The sequence below is a fragment of the Accipiter gentilis genome, chromosome 29 (genome assembly GCF_929443795.1).
Source record: "Accipiter gentilis chromosome 29, bAccGen1.1, whole genome shotgun sequence".
Taxonomy (NCBI): Eukaryota; Metazoa; Chordata; class Aves; order Accipitriformes; family Accipitridae; genus Astur; species Astur gentilis.
In genome coordinates this window covers 2,711,116-2,726,647 of record NC_064908.1, presented here as the reverse complement: position 1 = coordinate 2,726,647, position 15,532 = coordinate 2,711,116, and the positions used below count along the sequence as shown (strand labels likewise).

General features: G+C 51.0%; 1 protein-coding gene across 1 annotated transcript; it reads right to left on the bottom strand.

The window, feature by feature from the left end:
* Positions 1 to 1,343: 1,343 nt before the first annotated feature.
* Positions 1,344 to 3,752, bottom strand: AVPR1B (arginine vasopressin receptor 1B). Its single transcript, XM_049832267.1, has 2 exons — positions 2,570 to 3,752; positions 1,344 to 1,651 (listed from the first exon to the last, which is right to left on the bottom strand). The coding sequence occupies exons 1-2, from the start codon at positions 3,546 to 3,548 to the stop codon at positions 1,344 to 1,346; spliced, it is 1,287 nt and encodes a 428-aa protein (XP_049688224.1). The 5' UTR covers positions 3,549 to 3,752.
* Positions 3,753 to 15,532: the final 11,780 nt, after the last annotated feature.

Sequence of the window (15,532 nt, the reverse complement as noted above, 5' to 3'; positions counted from 1 at the left end):
TTCTGGAAAAACTGATTCAAATGCTTGGTGATTAAAAAGTGAAAATAATTTAAGATTTCAAAACACTTTATTCTTAATGTCTTATTTTGACAGAGTTAGCCTGCGATAAGAGAGGGAATAATGCACCTTTCTTACAGGGAATCCGGTACCCTCGTGCTTGCTGGGGCACCTGTACATCCCCCATCACTAGCTTTTGAACTGGACTCCCAGAGCAAAAGGATGCTCTTGCCTGCCTCACTCGTGCTTTCTTCTTACAACAAACAGCTTCTGGGAGACCCACAACACGCAGGGGGAAGGACGGGGGCCAGGCTGGGACTGCAAGGCCGTGGCTCGGTCCTGGCTGCCAGCCACCCCTCCTCTGTGCTCCCAAGCTCCCTGAAGCCGTCCCTGAGCCCTGGGTGGTTTCAGCACTCTGATCTCTGCTAAATAAGACAAAAGCAGCAGCAATTTGAGAGCAGCTCTTTAATGGGATGCAGCAGCTGTTGAACAGCGCGGAGCAGCCCTGCGCAGCGGCTGGGGGCTGCAAATAAACCTGATGGGAAGTGTCAGGGCACCGAGGGAGGCAGGATCTGCCTGGGCAAGCTGGAGCTGAGGCAGGGCTGCTCCCAGCAGCTCTTTGGTGGTGTCAGCGCTGCGTTTCGGATGCTCGCACCAGCCCGGTGCGATGCCGCTGTGCGCAGCGGGAGAGGACATTTCTGCCCTGGGGCTTTTGCTCCATCCCTGCCCATGGGGAGGTGGGCAGGGGGTCCAGCTCCAGAGCTGCCTGTCAGCTAGAAGGCAACGCTATGCCGCCCAGAGGGGAGAGCGTGGAGTGCCCCAGGGCGTGGGAAAGCTGTGTCTGCTCTGCCCGCAAAACCCTGAGGATGGGAGATGAGTAACTTGCTTGCAGGGAGCTCTCGAGCAGATGTAGCCACGTTGCCTCCTGCTGTGCTCAGGCTGCTTTGCTGGCATCTGTTAAACACCCAAAGCTCCAGTCCCTCCAGGAAGATGTGCTGGTGCAGCATCCCTTGGCAGACACCTGGGTTGCGAGGCATTCCTGGAGGAGAGCAGCCAGGCACCGAGAAGCTTCCTAACGTCCAAGGGAGGTGCATGCTGTGGTCAGGCAACAGCTGACGGGGCTCTGTCTATCGTCCCCGATGCTCACAGCAGACGCAGCGTGCACAGTAAGCAAGCACGCAAGGGCAAGGCGGACGGCGATGCTTTCTGGGTGAAGCACGCAGCTTTCTGCGAAATGAGATGCTACTAGCTGGGGAGAGAGACAGCTCTGCAGCGACAACGTTCGTGGTGTCACATCTGGTGGCAGCTGTCTCCAATGGAGAGATGTGCCTGGGGACATCCGCAGCCTAGAGCGTGCCCGACTCGGTCACCACCTCCTCGCAGGGTGGGCAGAAGTCCTTGGCGCTGCCCCCCTGCAGGGGGAGGCTGGCGGGGCTGGTGTGGTGGCTGTGGCTCAGGATAGTGGTTTTCCTGCTGCAGAGGCTCCCGGTGGACGCCTGTCTCCGCAGCCCGGGCCGGGGGCCGCCCCAGCAGGACAGGCAGCGTGCTGCGTCCTGGAGCAGGTGCCCGCTGAAGAACATGTAGATCCAGGGGTTGCAGCAGCTGCTGAGGCTGGCCAGCAGCATGGTGATGGTGAAAGCCACGTTGGTGGACTCTGGGAAGGCAAAAGAGAGAGAGGTGAAACATCTACCAGGCTAGGTATGATCCGGGCAGGGTCCCAGTGCGCAATGGGCAGGACCTGGGGATCCTCCTGGCTTGGGCGCGTGTCCTTTGTCCCGTTGCCATCCCATCTGATGGGCGTTTCTTTGGGTAGGAGAGTTTGCAGCGTGGCAGGCAGAGCTGGGCTCTAACTTTGGCTGTGGGTTGGAGGTGGGTGATGTACTGTTAATGGGGATGCGCTGGAGCACATCCTCAGGGAGAGCGCTGGGAGATGAGACCCGGCAGCTTTTGGACCTTCCTTCAGCCTGTTTGCTGGCCAAAGCATCTCCCAGAGGCCTTTCAAGATCTTGGATGAAGATCCTTCTACCCATGAACAGGCAAGAAGAGCTACTGAAAACTTTCAGAAAAAGTTAACTATGAAACCAGAAATCCACTTTTGAAACCTCTGGAGCTGGCTCAGCAGAAGCCTTACGGGCACTTGGTGTTCCACACGAAGGACCTGCTCCAGCAGCACGGCTGCTCCCTGAGGCCGTGGGAGGGTGGGAGCAGCCGGCACAATTCAAACCCTCCCTGCAGTCACGTAGCAAACACAGCAGCTCCTGAAGCAAATTCCCGCATGAGGGGAGAAACACACACGGCAAAGATATTCCCACGCCTTTACACGACCCTACAGGTGATGGGCAGAATCCATTGCTTTTCAGTGGGTGTTCTGGTGAAAGAAATGATTTGACTCTGCAAACTGTTTTCTATAAATAGTACCGGGGAGCAAATCTGTAGCCATCCCCATGATTTTTAACACGACAAAATAAGACAGCTCTTGTTTGTTAAAAATGCAACGAGTATGTTGTGTGCGTTGGGTGCCCAGGGCTCTGCCTGCCGTGAGCTGCAGCCCAGGATCCCCACCGCTACTCACCATCATCAGGAGCATCCTCGTCCCACACCGACCACATCTGCATGCTAAAAAACGGTGCCCAGCAGGCGACGTAGGCCACCACAATGACAAAGGTCATCTTCACCGTGCGGATCTTGGCACGGGAGATGGTCCGCACGCTGCTTACCCGTGAGGGCTGCCCGCTGGGGCATTGCCCGCTCTTCTCGGAGGAGCAGGGAGCAGGAGGGGCAGCTGCCGTGGGCCCCCCCGAGCTGGGGGCACCGCTCTGGGTCTTGCCCTTGAGGTTCTTGCAGATCTCGTAGCAGATGAGGCTGTAGCAGACGGTGAGGATGCTGACGGGCAGGATGAAGATGCACAGTGTGGTCCAGGTGATGTAGGCTCGGGCTCCCCATGGGTACCTGAAGTCTGCCCAGCAGTCCAGCACCCCCGAGCCCTGGCGTACCTCCCGCAGGGAGAAGATGAAGATCTGGGGCAGGCTGAGCAAGCAGCTGAGCAGCCACGTAGCCCCGATCATCACGTAGGCCTGGCGGCTGGGCTGCTGCAGGGTGTGCAGCGGGTGGCACACGGCCATGTAGCGGTCCAGCGTCATCATGATGAGCATGTAGGTGGAGGCGAACATGCTCAGCACCTGCAGGTACTTGACCGCCCTGCAGAGAGGGTCTGGGCCCAGGAAGCGGTACGTCACCTCCCAGATCATCTGCGGCAGCACCTGGAAGAGCGCAACGCCCAGGTCGGTCAGCCCCAGGTGCAGGATGAAGAGATGCATCCGGCTCATCTTCTTCCTCAGGCGGTACATCGCCAGCAGCACCCCCACGTTGCCTACGGTCGCTACGGCCAGGATGGTGGCCAGCACCCCGATCTCTGCCTTGGCCAGCTCCTCATCCCGGGTGTGCAAAAGGGTCAGGTTGGGGTCCCCTGCCAGGGTCTGGGGGCTCAGCAGCTCCTGGCTGTGCCCAGACCGGCCGCGATGAGTGCTGTTCCAGCCCCATCCTGGCTCCATCCCTTCAGGAAGCTCTGCCGGAGCACAGGCAGCTATAACGCTCGTCTCTGAGGGCCTGTTAAACCCTTCCCTGCCTCCCCAGGGCTGAGCTGTCGGGGTCAGCGCTGCCCCCGAGCGCCGCTGCGCCAACTCCTCTGCCCCCGGTCGCGGGGGGGCTGGACATGCCTCCTCCAGCGGTCCCCAACACCGGTGCAGGTTGTCACCTCTTCTGCCTTGCGCTCCTCAACGTCACACTAATCCTGTGCCGCGTGGCTGGGATTCCCCTCTCTGGCTGGGCTGCTCCGTGCAAATATTCCCGATAAGTGAAGAGGTGCAAGAGCTCCCGGCTCAGTCCTCGATCTTTTTCTTATCTGCACTAAACATTCCCAAATCCCTGTTTCCCCCTGGACTGCTCATCTTGTGTGCCCCCTCTACAGCCTGTGCTGGTAAATTGAAGGGGAAAGGGGAGTCGTCTTTGTTGCTTCTTTTTAGTGCAGTAAAAGTAACAGGAAAACGCTACAGAGGCTGCATCTCTTTGGCCTTCTCGTTCCAAGAATAGCAGAAGTCAGGCGAGCAGTGTCCAAGCGCCCGTGTCTCTGCGGGAAGCGGAGCGACCGTCTGTCGGCGATGGCTCTTGGTCTCCGTTTATGTGTGAACGCCGTCCGCCCGGGTCTGGGTTTTATAGCCTGGCAGCTCCCCTCCCTGGCTGGCCCCAGCCTCCTGGCTCCACCACGCCGGCTCTGCCGCCGCGCTGTGCCGAGCGCTGCCGGACGCCGCAACGGGCAGGTGAGAGCCGGTTCCCCTCCTGCCGTTCTCTCGGGAGCTGCTATCCATGGGCTTTGCCAGGGGCTTTTACCAAACGCGATTTCTGGGCGAGAGCCAAAGGCTGAGAATCCTCCTGCGCTTCCACCCTCGTCCCCCGCATCCCCTCTTCTGCAGCGTGTCAGGGCTGGGGATGCTCTGCCCCCAGTTTGCACCGTCCCTACTGGTCCGACCCCCCCCAAATCTCTACCCTTGGCTTCTCCGGGCCCAACAGGAGAAGCCTCTGTCCTGAGAGCCTGCGCATGGGGGGACGAGGGGGTGCGGGTCCCCCAGAGCAGCTTGTGCAGCAGGAGTCAGACATCCAGCGGCTTTGTGAGGCTGGGTCTCAGCCCCGCAGCAAAGTCGGCGGAAACATCATTTACTGGCTCCACGTCGTGTTTTGATCCGCTGTCCCTTTCCTCCTGTGTAGGAAGGGGATTGAGATTGTCCCTGGGACATGGCAAAAGCCTGAGTCTGCCTGCTTAGTCCTCAGCTAAGCGCTGTTGTTTTACTCCACCTGACAGAAAACCACCCCGAAGGTGCGGAGCGGGATGCTGCTCATCCGCAGAGCAGGCTCTGCCTCGGGTCGTCAGTATTTGCCCCATCCCTCATCTGCACAGAGCCTGGAAAAATTCACGGGAAAGGACAAGCTGATGGGGAAAAGTGAGCTGAAGGGGCCCCATCAGCTGCAGACTTTAGGCAAAGGTGTGGTGTGAGCCAGAGGAAAGGCGATGGAGGAGAGAAGCACCCCCAGCCAAGGGACAAATGCGCTGTAAATTCTGTGGCAGAAAATACAGACGAGACTATGCTGAAATGGTCTTGCACCTCGCCTGCCTCGGCTGAGCACGGGGCCGGGAGCTCGGGGACCTGCTCGCCTGTCTCTTCTCCTGATCTTCCCTTCCCACTCTTTTTTGAGCCTTTAATGTGTCTTCCCACACGGTGTGTGATTGCAAAATATTTTCATTGCATACATATACAAATATAGGGGTGTGTATACACAATTTCACTTTTGTTTTGCAACGTTAAGACTTTGGTTTTCCCCTACTGGCTGTGGAATGATGTCAATAAGAAATAAAGCCACACGTCCATTTCCAGCATTCTTTCCTTTCTCTACTGGAGAAAGACAACAGCAGCAAACAAAAGAAATGCATCGACACAGGCTTCTTTCTAGCGCTTGTCTGCTTGACACAGGCTTCGCTGCTTGCAGAGCCTGCTCTGGCTCACTGGCTGTGATATTACAATTAAGTTGCCTGTAAGAAGGCTGTTATTTGCTGAATAAAGGTTTGCAGATCACCTCTAATAACCATAAATGAGCGCAGTTTGTATCTAATTAAAAGACATTCATCCTTATAAGAGACCCTATGGATATAAAGTACCCATCACAGGAAAGTGCCTGGCTGAGGTGCTGGAGTTAGAGATAGGAAGGTATTTCAGCGAATAATGTAATTTTCTATGTTTGTGATCAGACAGCTGATTTTCTGGAAGATTAATAGAGGGCAGTGCAAAAAACCTACAAAGCAATGAAAAGCTGAGATGAAGGCAGAGATGAAAGGGCAGATTCTGCAGAGAGAAAGAAACACTTAAAAGGTTTTGGGGACAGACTCGGCTTTCACTGGCACCAGTTTGACTTGGGAGCAATTCCCTCAAAGTTAGAGCTTTTACTCCAGATTTACCTGAGTTTAGTTGTGGGGAGAATACTTCTGCAAAGGTGCTTAGAGGAAAGTGAAGCTAATTCACAAAAGAAAAATGATCCTTGGAAAATAGAAATTCATTTTCTTTAGAGAGATTATCACAGGAAGGAATTTTTTCAAGCAGATGGATTTAAAAATAAAGTAATTTTCTTGCATTGGTTCCCTGAACATTTTGACACATCACTAGTATTACCAGGCTGGACGTGTTTCAGCAAAACCAGAGCTGGGTTCTCCAACTCGGCAGCTTGGGAATTACTCGCTGAGCACGGTGCTGGTTTGGTTAGTGCTCTGGGAACCCCTGGGTGGTGATGGCCCAGCTGTGCCCAGCTGTGCCTGGGCAGCCCTGCCCCGCCCAGCCCCGCCCCATCCCACCCAGCCCTAACTGCAGCTATTTAGGCTGTTTCCCATATGCCAGGCCCTGGGGGAGTTGGGGTGTAGTAGTAGTAGTAAAAAAAAAAAAATGCTGCTTTTTTGTGGTAATGGTGGGTTTGGGTTTTTTTTTTTTTTTTTTGCTTGGTTTGGGGTTTGTTTGGGGTTTTTTGGTGCTGCAGTGGTTTGTGTCCCCAGTGGAGGGAGGATGGGTGTGCGGGTTGGAGATAACCCTTAGGGCTCTGCGCCGCTGGCTGTTGCTGCTGTGGGGTGATGTGAGCCCTGAAAGACTGTGAAAACTGTTGTCACAAGGTCTGTGTTTCCTCCCTTCCCTCTGGGTGCGATGCTGAGGTATGGGACCATGTAACTGGATTTCTAAGCTCTTTAAGTTTGGTTTGTCAAGGTAACACTGTATTATGTGGCTAATTTTTGGTAGCTGGTAGCATCAACACACCATGAAGCATAACGTGTAAAATGCTGTTTCTATTGCCAGTTGGTATCCTGTGCTCTTTTACTGTGGAGCACAGAGGTAGAGGTTTTGTGATTGCTAAATCATTTGGCAGAGTAGCCGGTTACTTTGCTTTGTGGGTAGCTTGCTGGTTAAATAAATAAATAAAATTTGTTGGCTTGGGTTTATATGCTGATTTGGCTTGCTTTTCAACACAAATATTTTATTTGTGGTATGTGATGGTGTTAAACTTATTGCTGACAGCACAAAGCATACTTGGTCTGTCTTTAGCATTTAATTAGTGAAATGCCTTCTGTGGTTCAGGTCAGGAAAAAGCAAGATTTGGTCATTTTGCGCTGGTTCAGATCCTGTAAAATTAATGATGTTGCAACTGCTTTATAGCAGCTTGGGATCATCTCCTTGGAAAAGCCGAGGACAGGAATGAGGGCTGGGAGTTCCTAGTATCTAATGCTACTTTTAATGCCAAGTCTCTGTCAAAATTAAGCCATGAATGACTTCCCCTCTATCTCCTGAAAATAGAAACTGTTGAGACTTTCCAGTTCTTAAAGGCTTCAGGACCTTTAAAAGCCTAGCTCGCTCTTGCCATTGCTCTAACTCCATGTGGGACTGTCCTTTGTTTTTCTCAGACCCGGGGAGTTTGGAAGCTGAAAACTTGATATAATTCTATTTTTTTTATGTTTTTTATTTTTAAATTGCTTGTGATGTTTGTGAAGCGTTCTCAAAGTGACTTTGCTGTGTCTGTCTTATTAGGGAAACAAATTTCTCTGCAGTGTGGTCATTAGACAGAGGATGTGACTGCAGCCTTTACTGGGAGTGCCTTGGTCCATCCTGATACCATGTGAAATGCCCCCAAATATTAAACTGTTTCTAAATGGACACCTGGTTCAACACTTGCACCATGACTCCCATTACCCTCCAGAGGGAGAAAACTCTGCTGTGTAGTTGGGCAGCGTTATCTGTCATACAGCTCTGGGATCTGACGACAGGAGCTTCTCTAATTTTAAGGCAATTATAAGCCAGATGTGTCAGTCAGTCTCCCCTTTCCTCCTGCCTTTCCCTCATTCAAATTTGGTTTTTCCATTTAATTAAAACATCTGATCCTGCTTAATATTAGAGAGCATGGCTGGGTGCATAAATAAATATGCTAAACACATGGCAAATGCCCCAAGCGGTGCCTGTTAGGGACACTGCTAGGCAGAACAAGCGGTTTTGATTTTAATGGAAAATCCATGTGAAGCTGTAAAACTTGGCAAGTGGAATAACAAAAGCTGACAGTGTTGCATTAAAGGACTAAACTTTAAAGTATCAGCACTTAAAAACATTGCCTTGAACATAAACTTGGGAGGTTGAGCTGCTGTCCCTGGAGGTGTTGCGTCCAAGCTGTGAATTTGACTCAGCCTCGCTTGTCTCAGAGCATCGCTCCCTTCGTCCTCCATGCTGCTCCCCCTGTCTCTGCTGCTTGGGGACAGACCTGCCCACCCAAACTCTCCGTGTCTCCCAAAACTGAGCCCAGAAGCACATGTCGTCCCCCCCCTCCAAAAAAAAACCCCTGCGGAGGCAAGCCAGCCTGCACCGGTGGGGTTTGGACTGGCCTCTTCTCCCTGGCACAGGCAGCAAGGTGAGCCTGAAATGCCTTGCAGGCTGGTGAACAGCACCAGGGGATTTCTGCTGGATAAAATAAATCCAGTCCTGGGGTGTTATTGCAGCTGATAACTCTATTACAGTTTACTTTTTCCTTGTTGTTTTGCTGTGTCTTTTCATTTGACCCATATGTGTGGAAACAGTCTGCTTAAGTAGAGGCAACTGCCAGAGGAAAAATTGAAGCTACAGACATCTTCAAGATAGCAAATTACTTGTTTATCATCCTTACGTTCTCCCTGTGGGTTTTCTTGTGTAGCCAGGGATGTTTAAAGACTTTGGTAGCTGTGAAATGCTTCAATTTACTTCCCCACTCCCTCATCTCCTTTTGCTGTTATCATCATTAGCATTTAAACCCCAGACACAGCCAGAGCATTTACAACCTTAAAATCAATAATAAAAAAACCAAAATTACATTTCAAGGCTGGAAACAAATGGCTTTTTCCTGTCCTCTCCTGACAGGCTGCTGTGGGGAAAATATATATCTGTTAGCTCTGGTGTGGACAGACAGACAAGCCAGTTAACAGCCGTGAGGCGGCAGGGGCAGGAGAATTCGCCCGCGTTAGAAGTCCCACCAAGGCAGCAGTGACGCCGTGGCCAGGCTGGGAAAGGTACTTTTTTAGGTCCTGTATTTTGCTTTACACAGTAGAGGTCTGATCAGTGCATGGGATTTTCAGGCCCTACAGCCTATAGAGAAACCAAGATGGTTTCTGTTGGTTTTTTTGTTTGTTTTTTTTTCTTTTTTTTTCTAGGAAATTTGCGTTGGTTGCTCAGATCACTCCCAGGCTCCGGTCCCGAGCATGGCTGTGTTGGGGACAGGTTTGCGTGGGACCGGGCTGGCAGAGCTGGTCCCGCAGGCAGTTCACGGCAGGGCGGCTGCTTGGGCTGCTTCGGGCATTGGCACCTACAGCGGCTTCAGCCCACGTCACCTTCCAGCATCTGCAGCTGAAATCGGGGTTGCACTAGTCCCGCTGGGCACAGGGATGCTGGAGGCGTCCTGTGCCCCGGAGTGGGAGATGAACCGCTGGTCTCACCCTCCTCCCTCCCCTTTGGTGCAGGCAAAGAAGAGCCCAGGATTTAAGATACATTTAATTGAAAAATCTCAATACAGGGGGGAAGCTCGCAGGAACCTTTCCATGACCTCAGATCTGCTTTGTCTACTGTTCCCCTGCTTGCCTGCCGCAAATGCTGCGGTTATTCAGAACCCATTGCCTTCCAGGTAAGAGAGGCATCAATCAGGATTGTGAAAGGAGAGGAGCAGCTGTTTCAGGACAGTATATTAGAAAATGATGAATCATAGGGAAAATGTCTGCAGTGATCTGTACTCTCTCTGCTAAAGCAAAGTTCAAGGCTTCGTGATTAAAGGTTGTTCTTGCCTGGGTGATAGTCAGGCCCAGGTTATGCCCAAATACAGGGAAACTTGTCTGGGACTGTGCAGCTGCCTCGGTGAGTCCACTTCCCTCTGAGTGATCAGCACTGAGGTCAGCTTCTATCATTCAATGAAAACACTGGGTATTTCGTACCTGTCCTGACGTTATTACCCTGAAAGCCCTTGGAGAGTCAAGCTGAGGGACTTTAAGGTGCTGAGAGGCAAGTTCACAGAATCAAGGCTGAGCCACTAGAAGCACTGCTATTAGGCACACTGCTTCTCTTAAGCTGTTTGAGCAACTTCTTTCCTTTTCTTGCTGCCTTTTTGTGTATGTGGAGAATAGGACAAAATAAGCCCAATTTAAGCACATTATTGTAGTTTCACTAGTAGTTTAGCTCAACAGGCTTAACAGATAAGAAGTGCCGGTGGAATTGCTACCTTCAGCTTGCATGAAATGTGGAGTGGGGTTTTTTCCCCCCTATCTTAGTGTGTGAAAATCTCCTAGGAAACGTAGCCCTAATGGTCTGCCTCCTCCCTGTGCTGCGGTTCTTGTAAACGAAGCAGAAAGCTGTGCTCTAAATATGCTGTCTGGTTCTCCTAATTAAATGGCTGTGGGCAGAAGAGCCTCGTAGTGTTGATGGAGTTGTAACACCAGGATGATGGCTTTGTTTAGCAGTTTCTTGCCGTAGCTCTTGATTCTCGGGCATCCACGGTTCATTACCGTGCTCTGACGATCCCTGCTGTCACAGGAATTGCCAGGGTGGAAGGTCCCAGACGTGGAGGTTGGGGAGCATCCCAGCTCTGCCTGCCGAAGGACATGCCGCCCCAGATCTGTTCTGACCGTGACCCAGGGGAGCAGAATCTCCTGGTGTGAACTGGGAGATGCAGCTTCAGCCCTTTGGGCAACAGCAGGGGGTTTGGTGCGAGGTGACATCCCACCGGGGAGTCCTTCCCCTACCCCCCCAGCTCGCTCTGCCCGAGGCTGCGGCACTGCCATCACCGCTGCTGGGGCTTGGCTGGGAACTGGCACCAGCTTTGGGGGCTCGCACAAGTGCGGTGAGCCCTTCCCCTGCAGCCCCATTAACACCCACCCACCACCTCTTTGTCCTTTGGTTCGGGCAAGAGTAGTTAATCCTCAAACTGCTCTCGTCTCGGTTCTCTGGCAGGCAGAGCAGCAGGATGGGAGCCCTCGGGAAGGCAGTTAATGCTGGTTAATCCTCTCCCGATGTGGGGTGTCTGAGGAGAAGGTGATAAAGTACAGCGGCTGCACGGAATGTACTGCCTGCCTGGGAGATGGATGGCTGGGGTCACATCAGGCAGCCCAGACCTGTTACCGGCAGCGCCGAGGCGAAAGGACCGGTGCGGGCTCTGCGGGACCTATCCTGTACCCAGCTGCAGCACAGGGCGCTGAGCTGGGTTGTCCCTGTTCTGCCCCCAACGGACACCGTTCCCCAGCATCTGGGATGCTGCACGGGCACTTGTTGCGGTGGGAATTTAGGATTGTGCCTGCTAATGTTAGGGTTATAGGTGGGTGTGTTTGTCGTCGAACTCGGGCGTGTGCTCCAGTGTTCAGGGGATTATTCAACTCAATGGGAAATCAGGTTTAAACCTCCCAGGGATCCACGGATAAACATCTGAATATTCTTCTGCATTTCAATTTTTACTTTTTTTTTTTTTTTTTTAACCTGAAGTTCAACCTCTGATTCCTTTCGGGCTCTTGTGAAGAACTGGCAGAAATTGGTATTTTTGGCCTAGAAAGCAGGAAGCTTGTGCATCTGTTTCCCAAGAGCTCCTTGCAGACCAGGACTTCTCTGGGGAGGCAGCAGTTGGGATTAAGAACGGTTGGTTGCTTTGATGGTAAAGCCAACAATCTAGAGCTCTTGTAAAAGCAACTTGTTTCACTTCATACTGATTGCCCAATAAGGTATTCAAGCAGCATGGAAGAGAAATGATTCTGCCCCCTCCTCAGAAATTGATTTTGAGAAGTATCTGACTTGGTGCCTCTAAGTGCACGATAACGGCGAATGAAGGTAAAAGCCGTGGCAGGAGTATAACTCTTATTTTTCAGGCAGATCATAGATTGAAGGGATTATTTTAGTCGAAGGTTGGACTAGTCTGTGGCAGTCTGGTTTGTGTGCCTCCAAAGAACACTGTTTAACATTACCAGACAATTGCTTTGTCTCGGACTCTTCCCTGCATGTACAGTGCTAATTGCCAAGGCATCTCTTAAAAGCTATTTTCATATGCATTTGCACAACAGATTTGAAAGGCCATGAGGATGTACTTAGCACTGCTGCAAATGGGAAATGTTGCCCTGTGTTTCAGAATAATGACATTTTGGAACCTGCCAAATGCATAGTTTTATCACTTATAATTCAGATGATCTGTGGACCAGGATTTTTGGCTGTAATGGATTATCACTTCATCATGCAAGCAAATCACAGTCTGTAGTGAGAGCCTGCTGGTAGGGAAACCACAGACTGAAATCAATGGATTTCTTCATTGGCCTTTACATTATCTCCCTGTCTCACCGAGCTGCTGTTGTCTAGAAAACGAACCAAATTAACATGCAGGTCAAGCATCAATGGGTGATTTTTCTTTAGGGTTTCTGTATGGGCATGAGAATATGGGTATTGCTGTAGCAGCAACAAAATAATTACATCTGTTCCGCATCCCGTCTTCAGGGGAGCTCACACGCTGAGTTAGCGGCAGAAGTGGGTGAGTGTGGGGAATCCCAGAGGGTGTTCAAGGAGGGGGGTGGGAGGGACAGATGCTTCTTTTTTTGTGCGTTGGTCATTTGAGGTTTTTATGGTGTTTTGTTTGGCGAAACAAAAAAAAAAAAAAAATCCTGAGAGAGACCTTGCTCTGATTGTAGTTCTGATGTTTCCAAATTAGATGGGGATTTGTGTGCGTGGTTCTGCCCTGGGCCTTTCAAAGCCCTGTATTTGCTTGTGTTTAGTAAATAGTCCATACCTGGTTATATCTAAGGAGCTTTTGCCTTACTATCCAGCACCAAAGAGAGATCGCCATTGAGTCTGGCTGGAGTTTGGGACCATGAGCCAGAGAGCTGTTGGGTCTCCTCGCAGACCATTCGTATCAATTCAGGGCATCAAATCCCAGCCCGAAGCTTAACGAAGCATTGCGCCTGTCACACCGAGGTGAGAGCAAACACCGCCTCAATGAGGGGGGTGGATTTACAGCTAACTGTTGGATTAAGATGAAATGTGAAAATCACTGCTAAACCCCTTGCATTTAGCCAAGCGAGGCAAGGAGGCTTGAACCTGCCCCGATGCCTCGTGGGTCCGGGCTCTCTTTGATTGTTAGCTTCAATGGTGAGACTTAAAAATAATTAAATTAATGTCTAAGCCCTCAAAACCTAATTGGGAAAGGATTATCCTAGATGGAAACCAGAGATGCAGAGGAAAAGGGACAGCTCCCTGACGTGACCTGTACTTGCTGCTTCAGCGGGTGATGAGCCAGATGCTGTTTTCCCTCCTGGTGATTTGTGTGTAACAGAATCCCCTGCTAGTCCCAGCAGCCAGGCTGGGGTCCCGACGAGCCCTGGACTCGACTGACAACCTCTTGGGAAAGCTGGCCTTGAGACATCTCGCCGGATGACTCGGCCACACCGGGATGGAGAGCAGAGCAGCTCTGACAGTGCAGCAGTTTTGAGGGGAATTATAACGCTGGGTGATTTCTGGAGCAGCAATCGGCATCTGACCTAACGTGTCTTGATCTTGCAAGCGTGCGTTTGTGCTCAGTGCGGGAGCAGTCCCTCTGCCTTTAACGGGAACAAGCGCGGCTTTTGCTTCACTCGGGGATAATTCTCGCACTCTTGAACAAGTCGCTGCAGGGAGCCACCAGTTCTCTTCTCATCTGCCCCACTTGAAAGACCACGTTCAGGGTAGAAGAGCACGAGGTATTGCTTGGGAAGTTACAAAGGTCCCCAGAGCCTTGGGCAACCCCATTCGACTAATATCCCAACTTCTGACAACCAATATCCACTGTCCTGCCCCCAAACTAATTAATTTTATACATGAGTGAATTTAACACCATCATTTAGCTCTGTCTGCTGGCGGAGACTTTGAAGTACAAACTGATTATGCAGGGAACAAGCTGGGAGCTGGTTAATAAGTTCCAACAAAGTGTGTACTGCTGGGAGGCCGTGGTAGATTAAATGTAGAATTTTATTGTTGTTTTGTCTTGGACTTCAGCTTGGAGACAAGTGAAGCAGCAGCAGAGTCTGTCACCAGAGAGACAGAGAGAACCACAATGACGGTGGTGGGAAACATTTACAAATTACATAAGTGTTAATGATCGGGATCTGACTCTGCCTCCTCTGAAAACCTCATTCTTCACCTCATTTCCTTGGTTTTGCTTCACTTCAGGCAGGCTGGTTGTTAACGGGGGAAATCAAAGTGAATCAGCTCAACAAGTCGGCTTTTATGGGGCTGACTGGACTAAAGCGTGAGATTGCTCAGGTCCGAGGCGGTCAGCTGAGGGTGCTGGGCAGCCCTTGGGCCGAGGGTGTGTTGCGAGGTCTTGGCCGGTCCCTGCATCGGCACTTCCAGGGCCACACAGTGGCTCCTGATTCCATCCCTCGAGGTTCTTCCCAACCCGAACGGCTGGGGTCTCTGGAGACTCCGTGTTCGTGGTGAAGGGCTGAGGCGCTAATGAGCTGAGCTCTTCTGCAGAGCAAGGGGAAAGCAAGTCCCGAACATTCAATAAGTATTTACCCGGACACGGTCACACTGGGAACTGTTGGTAACCTTCTGGCCAAGCAGCAGCGATGACCAGTCCAATCTGGGAAATTTAAGAGAAGTTCAAGCGTCCAACCTGACATGCAGTAAAACAGCACAACCTTTCTGACATCCTAGGTAATTGCCTTTTGCTCCTTTCAAATTCACAGTATGATCAAGGGAGAGAAGGGGACAGAAAAAAGGCAGTAGAATTGCTACGGGGAGGCTGTTTTAAGTAGTTGTTCCCACACAGTCCCCATGGATTGCTTGTTTCCTGGAAAGCTGGGTGCTGCAGAGTAGGCGCAGACTTAAATCAAAGCTTGTTAAATTGTGAACACTGCTTCTGGATGGCCTTAAGTCCTGATGCCCATGATTACCTCTGCTGAAGGCGTTCTCTCTGGATAACCCTGCAATAGCCGTTTGCTTTCTTTTTGATAGTCTCGAATAGGTAAGGCGTTACTTAATTGGATTTAAATGGCTTTCCACTACCTATTATCCACTTGATGGCACTTCTGAGGGGAAAACAGACCGGTAAGTATGTGCTGAACTTCAGCACAAATTCCAAGAGAAGAGGTTTGCCAATGGGAAGCCAAGTCCTAGTCGTCATGTTCTCCAGGGATTATCTTGGTTTGGCCAGTAAAGGAGAGGTAATGGCAGTTACGGTATTTTGAAGCTGTTTTGGTGAAGGGCAGATTTTCCATAGCCACAGAATCAAAACACAGCTGCAAAAATGTTTGTAAAGTCAGATTAAAACACTAACCAGAAGACGACTTTAGCAAAGACTTTAAATGAACCATTTCTGAGACTCTACAGACTTTATTTTTCTCCTCATTTCTTATTTTGCTAATGGAGAATGACCTCAGAAGGGGTTCAGCTGCCATTCACGTAGAAAGGGAAAGATGTAAGTCATGAATAAGATTGCCTGCCTG

What these genes read in the sequence shown, in the direction of transcription:
- AVPR1B (XM_049832267.1), bottom strand. Translation starts at nt 3,548, where the DNA reads ATGGAGCCAGGATGGGGCTGGAACAGCACTCATCGCGGCCGGTCTGGG. An exon ending in CGAGGATGCTCCTGATGATG is followed by an intron (nt 1,652 to 2,569) that starts GTGAGTAGCGGT and finishes TTGCCTTCCCAG; the next exon opens with AGTCCACCAACGTGGCTTTC.